This window comes from Oryx dammah, unplaced genomic scaffold, assembly GCF_014754425.2.
Source record: "Oryx dammah isolate SB20612 unplaced genomic scaffold, SCBI_Odam_1.1 HiC_scaffold_10, whole genome shotgun sequence".
NCBI lineage: Eukaryota > Metazoa > Chordata > Mammalia > Artiodactyla > Bovidae > Oryx > Oryx dammah.
The window spans coordinates 18,970,756-18,983,643 of record NW_024070194.1 but is presented as its reverse complement, the minus strand read 5'-3'; the positions used below and the strand labels follow the sequence as shown (position 1 = coordinate 18,983,643).

At 53.6% G+C, this 12,888-nt stretch overlaps 1 protein-coding gene across 2 annotated transcripts in view; it reads right to left on the bottom strand.

Moving 5' to 3' along the window:
* Positions 1-10: 10 nt before the first annotated feature.
* LOC120868679 (transient receptor potential cation channel subfamily C member 4 associated protein) overlaps positions 11-12,888 on the bottom strand; it is a 69,950-nt gene continuing 57,072 nt past the window's right edge. For both annotated transcript variants that reach the window (XM_040247470.1, XM_040247471.1), the window contains exons 10-19: positions 10,600-10,731; positions 8,962-9,020; positions 7,210-7,311; positions 5,805-5,888; positions 4,653-4,743; positions 3,515-3,655; positions 2,817-2,925; positions 2,126-2,238; positions 1,076-1,282; positions 11-914 (exon numbers count right to left, since the gene is read on the bottom strand). In XM_040247470.1, the coding sequence (XP_040103404.1) occupies positions 777-914; positions 1,076-1,282; positions 2,126-2,238; positions 2,817-2,925; positions 3,515-3,655; positions 4,653-4,743; positions 5,805-5,888; positions 7,210-7,311; positions 8,962-9,020; positions 10,600-10,731 (1,176 nt within the window). In that variant the 3' untranslated portion in view covers positions 11-776. The remainder of the gene's footprint in view (positions 915-1,075; positions 1,283-2,125; positions 2,239-2,816; positions 2,926-3,514; positions 3,656-4,652; positions 4,744-5,804; positions 5,889-7,209; positions 7,312-8,961; positions 9,021-10,599; positions 10,732-12,888) is intronic.

The following is a 12,888-nucleotide window of genomic DNA, read 5'->3' as shown; positions in this document are numbered from 1 at the left end:
ACATCAGTCATTTAAAATAAATTCTTTAATAGTCTCCATTTAATTGGTTTATTTGTTGTTAATAAATTGGCAACACAAGAAGGGGCCAGGGGTGTGCTCCCAGGCAGGCTCCTGTGCGGGCAGGCTCAGGCAGGAGACGCTGCCTGGGGGTGGGGCATAGCCACCCTGTGCCCCAGGGGATTGAAGGAGAAAGCCCCCCAACTTCTGGGGGAAACCCCTGGGATGAACACAGCGGCCAATGAGCAAACAGAACCAGAGGAGCTAAAGGAAAACAAGGGAGGGAGGGACAGGTGGGCAGGCCTGGGGGAAAGAGGCGTTCTCTGGTATCCCCCACCCCTGCCCAGGGGCTCAGAAGCCTTTGCCTGGGTCCAAAGGCCAGGGCAAGTTCGGCTCACAGATTGGGGGAAGGGGCCCACATCTCCCTCCCCACGCCAGGACTGACAGTCGAGAGACCGGCGGGAGCTCAGACAGAGCTGTTTTTAAAAGTCCCCTTAGCTCTAGGTGGGCCAGGGCCCCAGGGTTCTGAACAAAGGGTGGGCACAGTGCCCCTGTCCTCATCATGGCGATCTTGAGGGAACTGAGGCACCCCAATGACCCAGAGCCTCAGAAGCCAGAGGCCAACGGCTTCTAGATGCTCCCTCCCACCCAGCCTGTACCTGAAGACCCGGGGCAGGTGGAGCAGCAGGGAGGCGGGGGAAGGGTGGGGGCAGGGCGTGAGGCACGCGTACCCCGCTCACCCGCGCTGGCCCAGCAGCCACGCGAGGCCTGGGCCAAGATCACTCCTCGGTGAAGTCCCTGTCTATGTCCATGTAGGGCTCTTCAATGTAGCTGACAAGGGCAGAGGGAGACTGGCGGTCCGGGTTCAAAAGGATGGACACGGTCTCTTTCCAGTATGAGAAGCTGATGCAGGAGCTCTGTGCAGAGAGAGGGGCCACAGAAGTGCCCTGGTAAGGGGTAGAGAGCTGCCTTCCACAGGGCCCTGGTGGGAGTCAGGTGGCCCGGACACCTGCCCCTCCGAGGAGCCTGGGCCGGCGTGCCGGCAGCCTGCCTGCCACCCTCGGGGCGGGGCACTCACGTTCTCCAGGCAGGTGCTGTCCTTGTCCTTGTGCAGGTAGTGCTGCTGCCAGAAGCGCAGCAGGTTGTGGAAGTTGTTGAGCAGGAAGCCGGGGTACTTCTTGCTGTGCTCCATCCGCTGCAGCAGCCGCAGGTAGAGGGGCAGCCGCTCTTTCCGTCGGGCCAGCATCAGGATCACCAGGCTGGTGTTGAGGCAGCTGACGTTCTCCTACAAAGATTGGGCTGTGCGGGTCAGGCGTGTGCCGGCAGCCCAGGGGCCCTGGTGGACTGGGGCAGGGGGTAAGGGGGTAGTGGGCAGGGCGGAGGTGTCCACGGGCCTCACACGGTGCTGTCCTGCATAAAGCCAACAGAGGCCTGCGGAGAGGAACGATGGGGCTCCTGCCCCCAGTGCCTTCCTGGCCCTCACTGTCCCCTTCTTGCACCCCAGAGGTAAGGGGAGTGGCATTATTAATCTAGTCAGTCCATGCCTCCTCCAGAATCAGCTCAGGCATGGCTTCTTCCTGGGAGCCTCAGTCCCTGGGGCGGCTGGGCGCACGCATCTCTCTTACTCAGCACTAGACTGGAAGCGTCTTGGTCTGTTTATTCACTGTGCGTCCCCAGCCCAGGATCTTGCCTTAATAAATGTTTGTTAGATGAAGGAACAAAAGAAAACCTCTGAGTGTCACCCCCATTTTAGAAAAGAGAGTGTGAAGCTTGGAGGAGGGCAGCTGCACAATTGTTTGTTGAAGGAGATGGGTGTCAACATCAGATCCAACCCCAGGTCTGTGCTGCAGGCGGGGCCTGGAGAGCACTGGACGGGGAGTCAGAACTCACTGCCCACCCAGACTCTGCCCAAACCACTTGTGACCTCGGAGCCTTGCTCCTTCCCTAGGCCCCTTCTGTAAAATGGGGAGCTGATCCCTTACTGGAACAAGTCCTCAGAACAGCTGGGGGGTCTCCTAGGAATGAAGGGGTGGGTGACAGGAGAGGTACTTCTAGGGTGAAGGTGGCCCCAGGATGAGGGTAACTTTCCAGTCCCCCTTTCCCCGGGGCAGGTCTGTGGGCCTCTCACCTGGGTCAGCGTCTGCACGTGAATGATATTGATGAGGCGGAAGAGGAAGGACATCTGTGTGGGCACCTGGGATATGTAGGCGAGCAGGCGGCACTCGGACAGGACCTCCGCGACTGCGGACAGACAGGCAGAGGCGTGAGCAGCGGGTGCAGAAGCTGCTTGGGGGCCCTGGGGCCTGACACCCAGGCTTCTAGTCAAGCCCCACTGGGGTCCCGACTCTGAAGCTCGGGTCCTGACTCTGAAGCTGGGAGCCCCCGACTGTCGAAACGACTACAGAAAAGCTGGGCCGCGCAGGAAACAAAGCTCCAGCTGCTCTGCCACCCTGGCCAAGCCTGCGTTCCCATGAGAGCCCCAGCCAGGGCGTGCCTTCACCTTGTCCTTCAGGCCCATTCTGGAGCCGTGCTTCCCTGAGGCCCTCCCCAGGCTTCACCACTTGAATCCTCATCCAGGCAATTCCAGGCCAGGAGAGGAAGGGTATGAGTTGTTTTTTGCATTTTGCTGGCAACAATGTTTTGACCTTCATTAAAATGTCACACATGCCCATCAGAGAGAGCCTCTGCCCTGACCCCACCCATGTGGGCGTTTGGTGTAGTGACTCTTCAGAAGCTTCTGTCTCCTTGCGAGAGGCTGGGTGTTTGGCACCAGTGCAGCCACAATGGACGGACTCGCTTCGGCACTGGGCCTTTCTTACCTTTCACGTCCACCTGGCTTTCGAATCGGTCCAGTGACAGAGTGACACAGCGCACCAGCATGTTGGAGTCCACCAGCGAGCTGTTGACCTGCTTCAGGAACACCTGGAACTGGAGTGGGGCCAGGCTGACGGGGGCGGCGGGCTCTCGGCTAAAGACAGCCACGGCCCAGGGCGTGTGGGCGCTGCAGGGGGCACCCACCTGCCCTGGCCCAGCTGTTGCCAAGGGGAAGACTGAAGCTCAGAGGAACTCGGTGCCCTGCCCTCCCCACCTAATAAGCAGCCCCAGCGAGAGCTGAACCAGATCTTCAGATACCACGTCCAGTGTTTTCTGCACCAAAGGGACTGCTGTCATTTTTACTTCAATTAGTCTGGGCTGGGTTTCTACCACATACACCCTGAAAGCTTAACACATCAGGCCCCGTCCTGCCCTTCCAGGGCCCATCATGGCACCTGGCACACTGCGTCAGAGTCATTTTCAAGCTCACCTGCTCCCGCCTGCCCACAAGCAGGCGAGACTTTCATCCCCGCATACCTAGGGTCTAGCGCAGAGCAAGGACTAATGAATGCTAACTGACATCTGCCCGCTGACCCCAGGACTCTCCAGTATAAAACCAGCACCTGAAGACTGGCAAGGACCAGGGCTCTGACATAACTTCTGGACGAAACAGTGAACTCATGAAGCCCTGGCTTAGACTTACCTTTGCATCAGTGTTGATGTACTTATTGAACCTCTTGAATGCATCAACATTAAACTTCATCAGCTCCCCAAGGAGGTCAAAGTAACTCTGCAGCACATCCCGTGACTTGCACTCACTGTCCACGATACAGTAGAGGATGTGCTGGGGGTGGGAGAGGACAGAATGAAGGCAGGAAAAGGTGGCTGGTCTCCAGAGGCCCCAGGCCGTGCTCATCTGAGCTGCCCATCGCCTGCCTCCCCCACCCTGGTATGTAGCTCAGCCCATGTGCTGTTAGCTTCGAGCAAGCATCCAGGTTGATAGAACCTGCTCCCCTGTCTAGATTCTCACTGGAGGATGCTGGTGGCTCCAAGGGCAGGGCCAGGCCTGACACACCTAACCAGGAAGTGGGACGGGTAGGGGTGAGGGCAGGTTGGGGTATATGTAGCCATAACCTCTCTTGCTTGCCCAGGTCTAAGCTAAAGTCTTTTTATGATGGCCAAGCTCTCCAGCTCACAGGGAGGGAGCTGTCTCCAGAGGTAATACGGCCCTGGCCTGAGCATTGAGGCCATTCAAGTGAAGCATGGGGTTTAAGGACAGGAGACACATTTTAACCCCATGGTTCATGTTAATAAATGGAAAAGTTTACAATGAGTGAATTTTTACGAGACAGTTAAAGTGTTTCCTTTTCATTTTCTTGAGTTATATATACTGATTTAGATGAATTCTTTACCTTATAGATTTTATTACAATTCATGGGTCAGTTTCTTCTTTGTATCTTTTTTTTTTTTTTAACCAATTGTAGCTTTGGACATTTTGCTTTACCCTCTTTTTGTAAATTTTGCTTTTTCTAGAGACCATTTTTCAATAAACATAAATCAGCAGCAAAGTATCCTTGGGGTCAAAAAGACTTGCTGAGCAACTTCACAGACTCCTATAATCCTCCATGGCCACCCCTCAGATCCCTCAATCACCCGGTAAGCACCCATGGGGAACCCAGAGCTGAAAGCTCAGGGGAAATACCAGAGAGATGTGCACTGGCGTTTGAAGATAGAGAGTCTGGTCTGCTTCTGCCAGCTGTCTAGGTCTCAGGGCAGGAAAGCAATGCATGGGGCTGGGGGAGAAGGGGACACCCGACACCCTGGCTCCTCCAGGCCATTACCTCTAGAAGGCCTCGCTTCAGCAGGAACATCTGGTCTGCATAGGAGGTGGTCCCTCGGAGGAAACTCTCCACAGCCCGGGCTTGCCAAAACCTGCGACCCAAATGTTGACCCCTGGCCCAGGGGGCTAAGGCTGCCCTCTTCTGGCCCACGTTCCATTCACAGAGGGGCTGGGAGATGTCTATTGCCCTTTTCACTGATTCAACACACTGAACACTGGGAGATGTTTACCGAACATCTCCCAGGCCTTGGGCCTCATACAGGGCACTGGGAACACGTGGCGAGTCCCCATCCTTAGGGAGCTGACGGCTCAGTGGGGAACAGTCCTCTATGTGGTTCGTCTGGAAGGAGTATGTGGGCTCAGAGGACTGCCCCAGGAGTCACGTGTGAAAACATACTCTAGGCTCTGCTCCTTCAGAGGAACAGGAGGACATGGAAGAGAGGGCTCAGAAATGCACGAGGGACCAGACAGGCATGTGGACGGGTCACTGAACTCACTTCTGATGGGCTGTCCTAGAGAAGAGGAGGCTGATATTGACTGAGTGGCCGCAGAGGGCAGAGCTTGGATCCGTGAGGGTATGAAGGGACAAGGTAGGCTGAGCTGACAGGGGACTCTTGGGCGTGGAGCCTGCTGACAGCTCACACCCACCCTGATGGAATGCCTCCCTCAGCCGCTGTCCTGTCCACAGCCTCTAAGACAATATGGATGAGTCTAAGGAACCGGGACGCCCTCCCTGTCTGCACCCACCCCCCCGCCCCACAAGCCCTTCCTTCGCTCCCACAGTCCCCAAGGCAGGTCCTGGCTCTGAGCCCTTCTACACCGCATGCCCCACATAGGGGTCTTTCCATGCTTATTTCCTGCAAGCCAGGGGCCTCCATATGGGTAGGGATTGTAGCTCCCATTTCTCCCCGCTTGTCCAGCATCAGCACAGAATAGGTGCTTGCTGAATGCTGGCTCAATTCCTGAAACACACTGCCAGCACACAGCAAAATCTAGTACGTGCTGAGTCAACACCAGGGAGCCAGCAGACTCCCTCTCCCTGACAGTAACCAGCTATGCGGGGTGGAAGCTGGTGACAACAGAAGGCATTTCTAACAGCTTAAACACTTGGTTTCTGCACCCTCAGGAGTGGGAGGTGCATGTCCAGACCTACCTGAAAGATGACTCAGCTGGCTCCTTCTTCATAACCTGCAGAAGACGTGTTAACAAGCCCCTCTTCCCATCACAGACCAAACTCCTGAAAGAAAACAGACAAAAATCTTGATGGCAGATTGGAGAGGCTGACAGAGGCCAGATTCCAAATGGCAGAAGAACTATGTCTTGAGACCCTGGGGCTGGGGGTCTTTGCTGACGTAGGTGGGTAAAAAGCAAAACAAAACAAAACAAAACATGAGGACATTTCTAAACCTATAGGATGTCCTCCTGCTCCACCTGGGTCCAGAGCACCCTAAGGACTCCTGCAGTCTCAGAACTAAACAGCCAAATGCATTCTCACATCTCAGGGCAGCCTTCCCTGCCCAGGCTTGCTGACAAGTGACCAGAGGCCAAAAACGCATCCAGAGTCATATGGGGCTCAGAACTGCTGGAGGGAGGGCTGCTCGTGACAAAAGTGGGTTTGGATCACCATGAGAGAGTCTAAGAGATGGGGCAAAGTCCGTGCCACTGATGGGGTAAGTAAGGCCGGGAGTACCCTGGGCCCCAGGTTTGGCTTCAGGTGGCCATGGACACATACTCAAGTTTCTGGGCCTCTGCTTCCCGATCTAGGAAGCAAAGACAATAAATGAGAAAAGCACTCAGGCTGCATTATGGAGGAGAGAGGAATAGCAGGCAGCGACTCTAGACCCTTACACCTTCCCTTCAAATAGAGCAGTCCTGCTGGTCACCTACTACAGGCCTTGTGCTGTGTGCTTGACTGCTCAGCCGTGTCTGGCTCTCTGCGACCCCACGGACTGTAGCCCACCAGCCTCCTCTGTCCATGGGGATTCTCCAAGCAAGAATACTGGAGCGAGTTGCCGTGCCCTCTTCCAGGGTATCTTCCCAACCCAAGGATCATACCTGGGTCTCCTGCACTGCAGACAGATGTGGGACTACATTCAATTTCACTTGAACAAAGATTTCTGCTGCTTTTAAATCAAGAACAACAACAGAAGACCAGAGAATTATGACTCCTGTTGCTGCACACAGTCCTCCTTGCCCTGATTCCTATGAGCCTGAGACCCCACCCTGCTCTGCTCCAGGAAGTGAGGCATTACTCGGCTAATAGGTTTTGGCAGAGGGCAGAAGAGGAGGAGGCCAACAAAGCTGAGTGAGCAGGGAGGGGCAGAGCATTCACGCCCTTTGGCAGGCGCCCTTGCTGAGCCCCTGCTCCCCAGTTTGTGAAGTGGGTGACAGTGGTACTTCCCTCCGAGGCTGCTAAGGGGCTCTGATGAGGCATCACAGGTGGCGGGAGGACAGAGCCTGGTACACGGGAGCCCTCGGGCATGCCAGTTACACGTGGGTGAGAAAGGATGAGTATGCAGACCCGGCTGCACCTGTCTGTGAGCCCCTCCCATGCTCACCTGTCAGTGTTGAGGACAGCTTCCACCTCAGGGATGTTGGCCTTGAGAGAGATGGCACTGAGCTCATTCAGCTCTTGGTTGTTGAGCAGTAGATATTTGTTCCTGAAACAGATGTGTTGGAGGCGGTAATCGACAGGCACTGGGGCCGCCACGTCCACACTGGGCCAGTCTCTTGCTGCCCACTTCTGTTAAGAAGCCCCTGGTAGCCACCCTGAAAACCACCCACCCCAAGGCAGCATTCTGGGGGAGGGCATGGAGCCCACTGCTGTTCGGCTGAGGGAGTCTCCCTGGCCCCACGGCCCACCCTCTGGAGGCCTGCATGTTCACTAACAAAGCCCCTTTCCTTAGTATGTGTGAGGCCCTTCTTTTGCCACCGAACGCTTCTATTTAATTTCTCAAAGGCACTTCCAACTCCATGAGGCCCAGATGGCCATCACTTTACTCAAGCCTGGCCCTAGTCCAGCTCTCCCACCAGGAGGCACGAGTGTGACATTCTTCCTTCCCCCTTCACACCCAGGCCTCTCGTCACCCAAGTCATGAGGACAGAACCAGCTTCCTAAACGGTCTCCCACAGGAATCCATCCCACACACAGCACCCAGAAAGATCTTCGGGAAACTGGAACCTGACCCTGCCACTGCATGAAAAGCACGCCCTCCTTTCCTGCTGCTGCAGAATATACACAATCCAAGCCTGCGAATGTGACCTGTCAAATGACGGAAGCGAGGGACCCAGGTCCTCAGGGAAAAAAGGACACATTCAGGACATACTGGTGCCATTTTTCAGAAAGTTGCCATATTTCCTGGGGCTTAAGGCCTTCAGAGAACCTCTCAGAGAGGATGAGCCACACCACCAACACAAAAGCTTCAAAGTGAAGGCCCCTGAGGCCACACGGGTCCTCAGGCATGTTCTATCAGCTTACACAAAGAATCTAAACCAGCACCTAAAAATCAGGACCTTGCACATAAATCTTCATTTCTGGCTTCTCTTGGAGGAAAAACTCAGAAACTATACAACAGTGGGCCCTGTTTCCTGTACCCAACAGGTGGTAAGAGCTGAGTAGCACCTGCTTCTGTTTGCTAGCTCACCAACGTCTTCCCAGTGTCAAGGGTCAGCTGCCATTTACCCCTCCCCTGCCTGCACTGTTCCCTCATAGCACAAAGTCATTCTCCTACACATCCTCCATCAAAGGCTGAAGAGTAAAAAATGAGAGGGCAGAATGTGTACTGTTCCCTCATAGCAGAGACTCATTCTCCTACACATCCTCCATCAAAGGCTGAAGAGTAAAAAATGAGAGGGCAGAATGTGTTCCAAGGAAAATGGGAGAAAACACATCTCCTCATACAGGCAAAGAATATCCCACCTGTTCAATGTATAAATACTCAGCCCACTCTGGCCATCTGAGGTTCCTATAGGCCCCCGTGAATAGCCAAGCTGTCTACTCCCAGCTCAGAGGGACAGACGGCCGAGCGACGGCCGAGAGCTGCATTGACTCCAGGGGTAATAAGGGGCCAGCAACTTCCGCACTCACTTCCAAGGTGGCTGTGGGGGGTCAAGGGGAAGCTCAGGTAGTGCCTGGCATAAAGGAAGGGCTGGGCAAATGGCAGCTCTTATGGAAGTGCGGCCTCGTGGTCACACTGAGGTGACTGCGGCTCTCACGGCTCCCGGGTCCTCCTCAGCTGAGGTCAGTGATGAGACAAAGGGAGAACAGCGACAGCAAACCAAGTCTCCTCTTGGGGACAGCTTGTACTTACTCGTGGTGGTCGCTGAAACTCTGGAGGAGCCTCAAAAACTGGATCTTCAAGGTGATGTCCTAAAATACACGTGCATCCTCGATGTTAAGACCACAGTCACAACGTTCAAAGAAAACAAAAGGCTTTGGTGAGAGCCTGGGCATCCTGCTGCTTCTCTGAGTCCCTGTCCTGGCGCACAGGGAGGACTCCTCTTTAGTCAGAAAACCTTTTGTCCACATCTGGGCAACAGTGGATTAAGCTAAGGCAGAACCTTTCTGTTAAAAACACTCCAAGATACTGGATACAAAATAACTGAAATTATTTTCAATGTGAGTCTAAGCACACATAGGAAAGAAAGGAAATTCCACTAGAATTAGAAATGAAAGAAGGACTGAGTTCAGAACAGTGAGCACAAGAGCTGATGGCTGGCAGAGAGGGGAAAATGAGACTTATTTGGGCCAGGGCTTGGGTTTCAAAGCTCTGTAGGGACCAGACAGGACCTTGGGCCTATGCAAAGCCTGTGGAGCTGATACGTTTAGTGAAAAAAGGGTTAGAAAAGCCTCACCTACCAGGCCCAGGAGCTGGCAAAGAACCCTGTCTCTGCTGGTGGAGGGGAGTCCCCAGGTCCGCAGGACCCTGGGCTCACACTTCCAGAGGGGGAGGGCAGATACTCAATGTGAAAACTTGCCCTGGGACACTGCTCCCTAAAGCACCTGACAGACAAAAGCCAAATATTCTATGGGACTACTTCCAGTATCCCCAAGGAAAACAAGCCCCCCGAAGGTGACCTTCTATAAATGGTACAGAACACAAGGCGAAACTCCACCCCAAGCTGAGTCTGCAGACACAAACACAAGTATTAGCACTCTGTTAACAATCCAAAAAAAAAAACCATAAAAAAGTATGAGTAACTAAAGAGATGAAATTAAAGAGAAAACACAACAGAAGAAAATATTTAACATAATCAATAAAAGACCAAATACTTTTTGACAAAGATCCAGACAAAATGTCTAGAAACACAAAATATATGAACCCAAATGGATCTGTTGAAAGGTAAATCTGACAAAGCCAAGGAGAAAAACAGCAAACTGGAAGACACGGCACTGAGGAAAGTCCCCAGAATGCAGCAGAGAGACCAGGCGGGACACGGCACTGGGCCCTGCCAGCCGTGTGGCACTGTCGCGGTGCTGATGGCCGATGACTTAGACTCCCCGTTCAGGGCTCTTTAGGGCACTGTGATGAAAACCAGGTAGACATGAGCCCTTGACCCTTAAAAAAAAACAAAAAAACAAAACTTCCTAAAGTCCTTTTTGGAGGCCAACCGCTGCCGTGGTTCTGGGAAGCAAACCTAATATTAGGGATGTCAATTAGGATGGGGTAGAGAACAGAATGAGGAAAAACCTGCTGCCCTGGAGTGGAGTGAGTGGCCCTGCCTGAAGGCGAATGAACAATGGGAGGCTGCTGGAGGGCCTCCAGAGGGATTCCTGGGTAGGTGGAGGGTGGGGGTCAGATCCTTTCCCAAGGTGGCTTCCAGTTATGGGAGTACACGGGCTGTGACTTTTAGTTTCTGCTCTACTCTCAAAGAAGGAGATTTCAAAGGGCCAACGGCAGGTCTTGAAACAACCACTCCTGGCCTCTGCCGTCAGGGTCCCTGCTCACCGGGCTACAGTCACAGTTCTGGTTGTGACCGTGGAGCACGAGGGCAGATGCTGAATGCTTCCTCCAGATCAGTTTGTCAAACAAATTATTCAGCCCAGGGATCAGCTTGAACTCTGCAATCATTCTGTGAACCTGGAGGGGTAGGAAGGCAAAAGTATGAAGACAGATGTGAGTTGAAGGTCTATCAAAAGCCCAGGCATATATGTACAAGAAGCCTTCAGGATGAAGAAAGCAATGCTGAGCTTTAAAGCAAACATCTACACTTATTCTCACTATGCACCAATACACTTTCACACTCTCTAGAGACATTAAAAATTGGTAAAATTAGATGCCTCATGGAAGAACCTTGAATGTTCAGGATCAGAGGGGAGAAAGGCTTCATTGATACTTATTTATACCTCAATACAGAACTATGTGAATTACTGACCTACTAAAATAATCCATGTGCCCGTAGTACCTGGCATACAGTAGGAACTCAGTAAATGCTGACTGTGCAAATAAGGACACAACAGCATCACACTGGCTCTCAGGAAGGCAGGGTCTTGAGGCCAGCTGGAAAGGGTGGCTGTGATCAGTTTAACCAAAGACCACAAAGATTCATAGAAACTTGGTACTGGGGAGACTAAGGGAGCAGGGGAACTATCACAGTGAAGGGACAGAAAGAAAAGTCAGAGCAGCAGGATTTAAGTCCTGCTCTGATGATGCCTGGAGACTGAGAACATGGCCCTTATATAGGTCTTGGTTTTCACAAGTATCAAGTGGGATGGAGGCCACCATCTGCTGTGTAACTTACCAAGTACCCGCAAATTCAAATATGATTACAGAAGTGTCTCGAAAAAGAAAAAGCACTCAACACAGGTAAGACATCGTGACTAGTATTTTTTATACGAAATATATACCACATGGAAGGAGGGAGCCCCAGTGCTGTGGACGTCACGGCAGGATCTCATCCAGTGTCCTGGTTTTAAATGCCAACCACAGGTTGACAATCCCCAAAGTTATACCTCCAGGGCCCATCTTGCCCCTAACTTAGGTGCAGGTAACCCCAGTGCCAATTCTAATAGACACCTAAACTTAACCTGTTCAAACCGAACCCTGTCCCTTCCTCCCTACAGACGTCTGCCCCTCCACTCCTTACCCACTAGTCTTAACCATCTCAATAAATGGCAACCATTCCTCCCACCTGCTTGGAAAGAGGTAAGGAAGTCATCTTTACTTCCTCTCTCCACTTAAGTCCATACCTAACTTCTCAGAAAATCTTACCTGTTCTACCTTCAAAACAGATCCAGAACAAAAGCACTGCTCACCACCCCTGCCATCAACACGTGGGTCCTAGCTACTGTCAGCTCTTGCACATAGCAGCCAGGGGATGGTTTTCCATTTCACTCAGGGTGAATGCCAGAGTCCTTAAGTGGTCTATGAAAGCCAGAGGCCTCTCCTGACTGCTGGCTCCAGTCCACCCCCAGCTTTCTACTGTTCCACTGAACCACCAGGCCGGTGCCCACCAGGGCCTGCTTCCTTGACCTGGTAGGCCACCTCGGGCGAAGCGGTCAGCATGCCTGGCTCCCTTGCTTTCTTCAGGACACTGCCAGGCCAGATGTCATCTTTTCAGCCAGTCTTTCCCCTTCCACCTTCTCTAAAATTGTTCCTCTCTTGCAAACTTGTAATAACCGCATCCATCTGAGAGAGAGCTGTGAGAGAGAACAGTCTCTGACTCAAAACAGTGCTCAGGGACTGCCGAGCTCCCAGCTCCCCTCAGGCCTCTTGCTACATCCCTAGGAGGTAGAGGGAACAGGAGGGGGCCATTTGTCCATCCTGGGGAGAAGCGGGGTGTGCTTCCAGAGCACCCCCCATCCTTCCCTCCTGGAACTGCTTCAAGACTCAGGGAACCTCCGCACAGCAGGACCCCTGGTAGCTGCCCAGCTGTCATAACTTGACTTAGTTCTGGCCCAGCACCCCAAGCCATCAGACTGGCAACTCCTCCAGTGCCATCTGCAGGGCAGACACCCACCCTTTATCCTGTGTATTAACAAGGTCGGGTAACATGGCTACGCCACCCACTTCTGCCTGGGGCCCCAGAGCTCTGTCTAGAAACGTTGCCCCAGTACAGTGTGGTGGGAGGACTATGGGCTCTGGAATCAGACTGCAGAGCTGAGGAACACGACTCCTCGCGCTGCTGGGCCAGGGCCAGGGCCCTGTGGGGCCGCGCGCCCCCGGGAAGCATCTCCCGCGCGTGCCCCCGGGAAGCGCCTCGCGTGCGCGCCCCCGGGAAGCGCCCGCCCCGGCGCC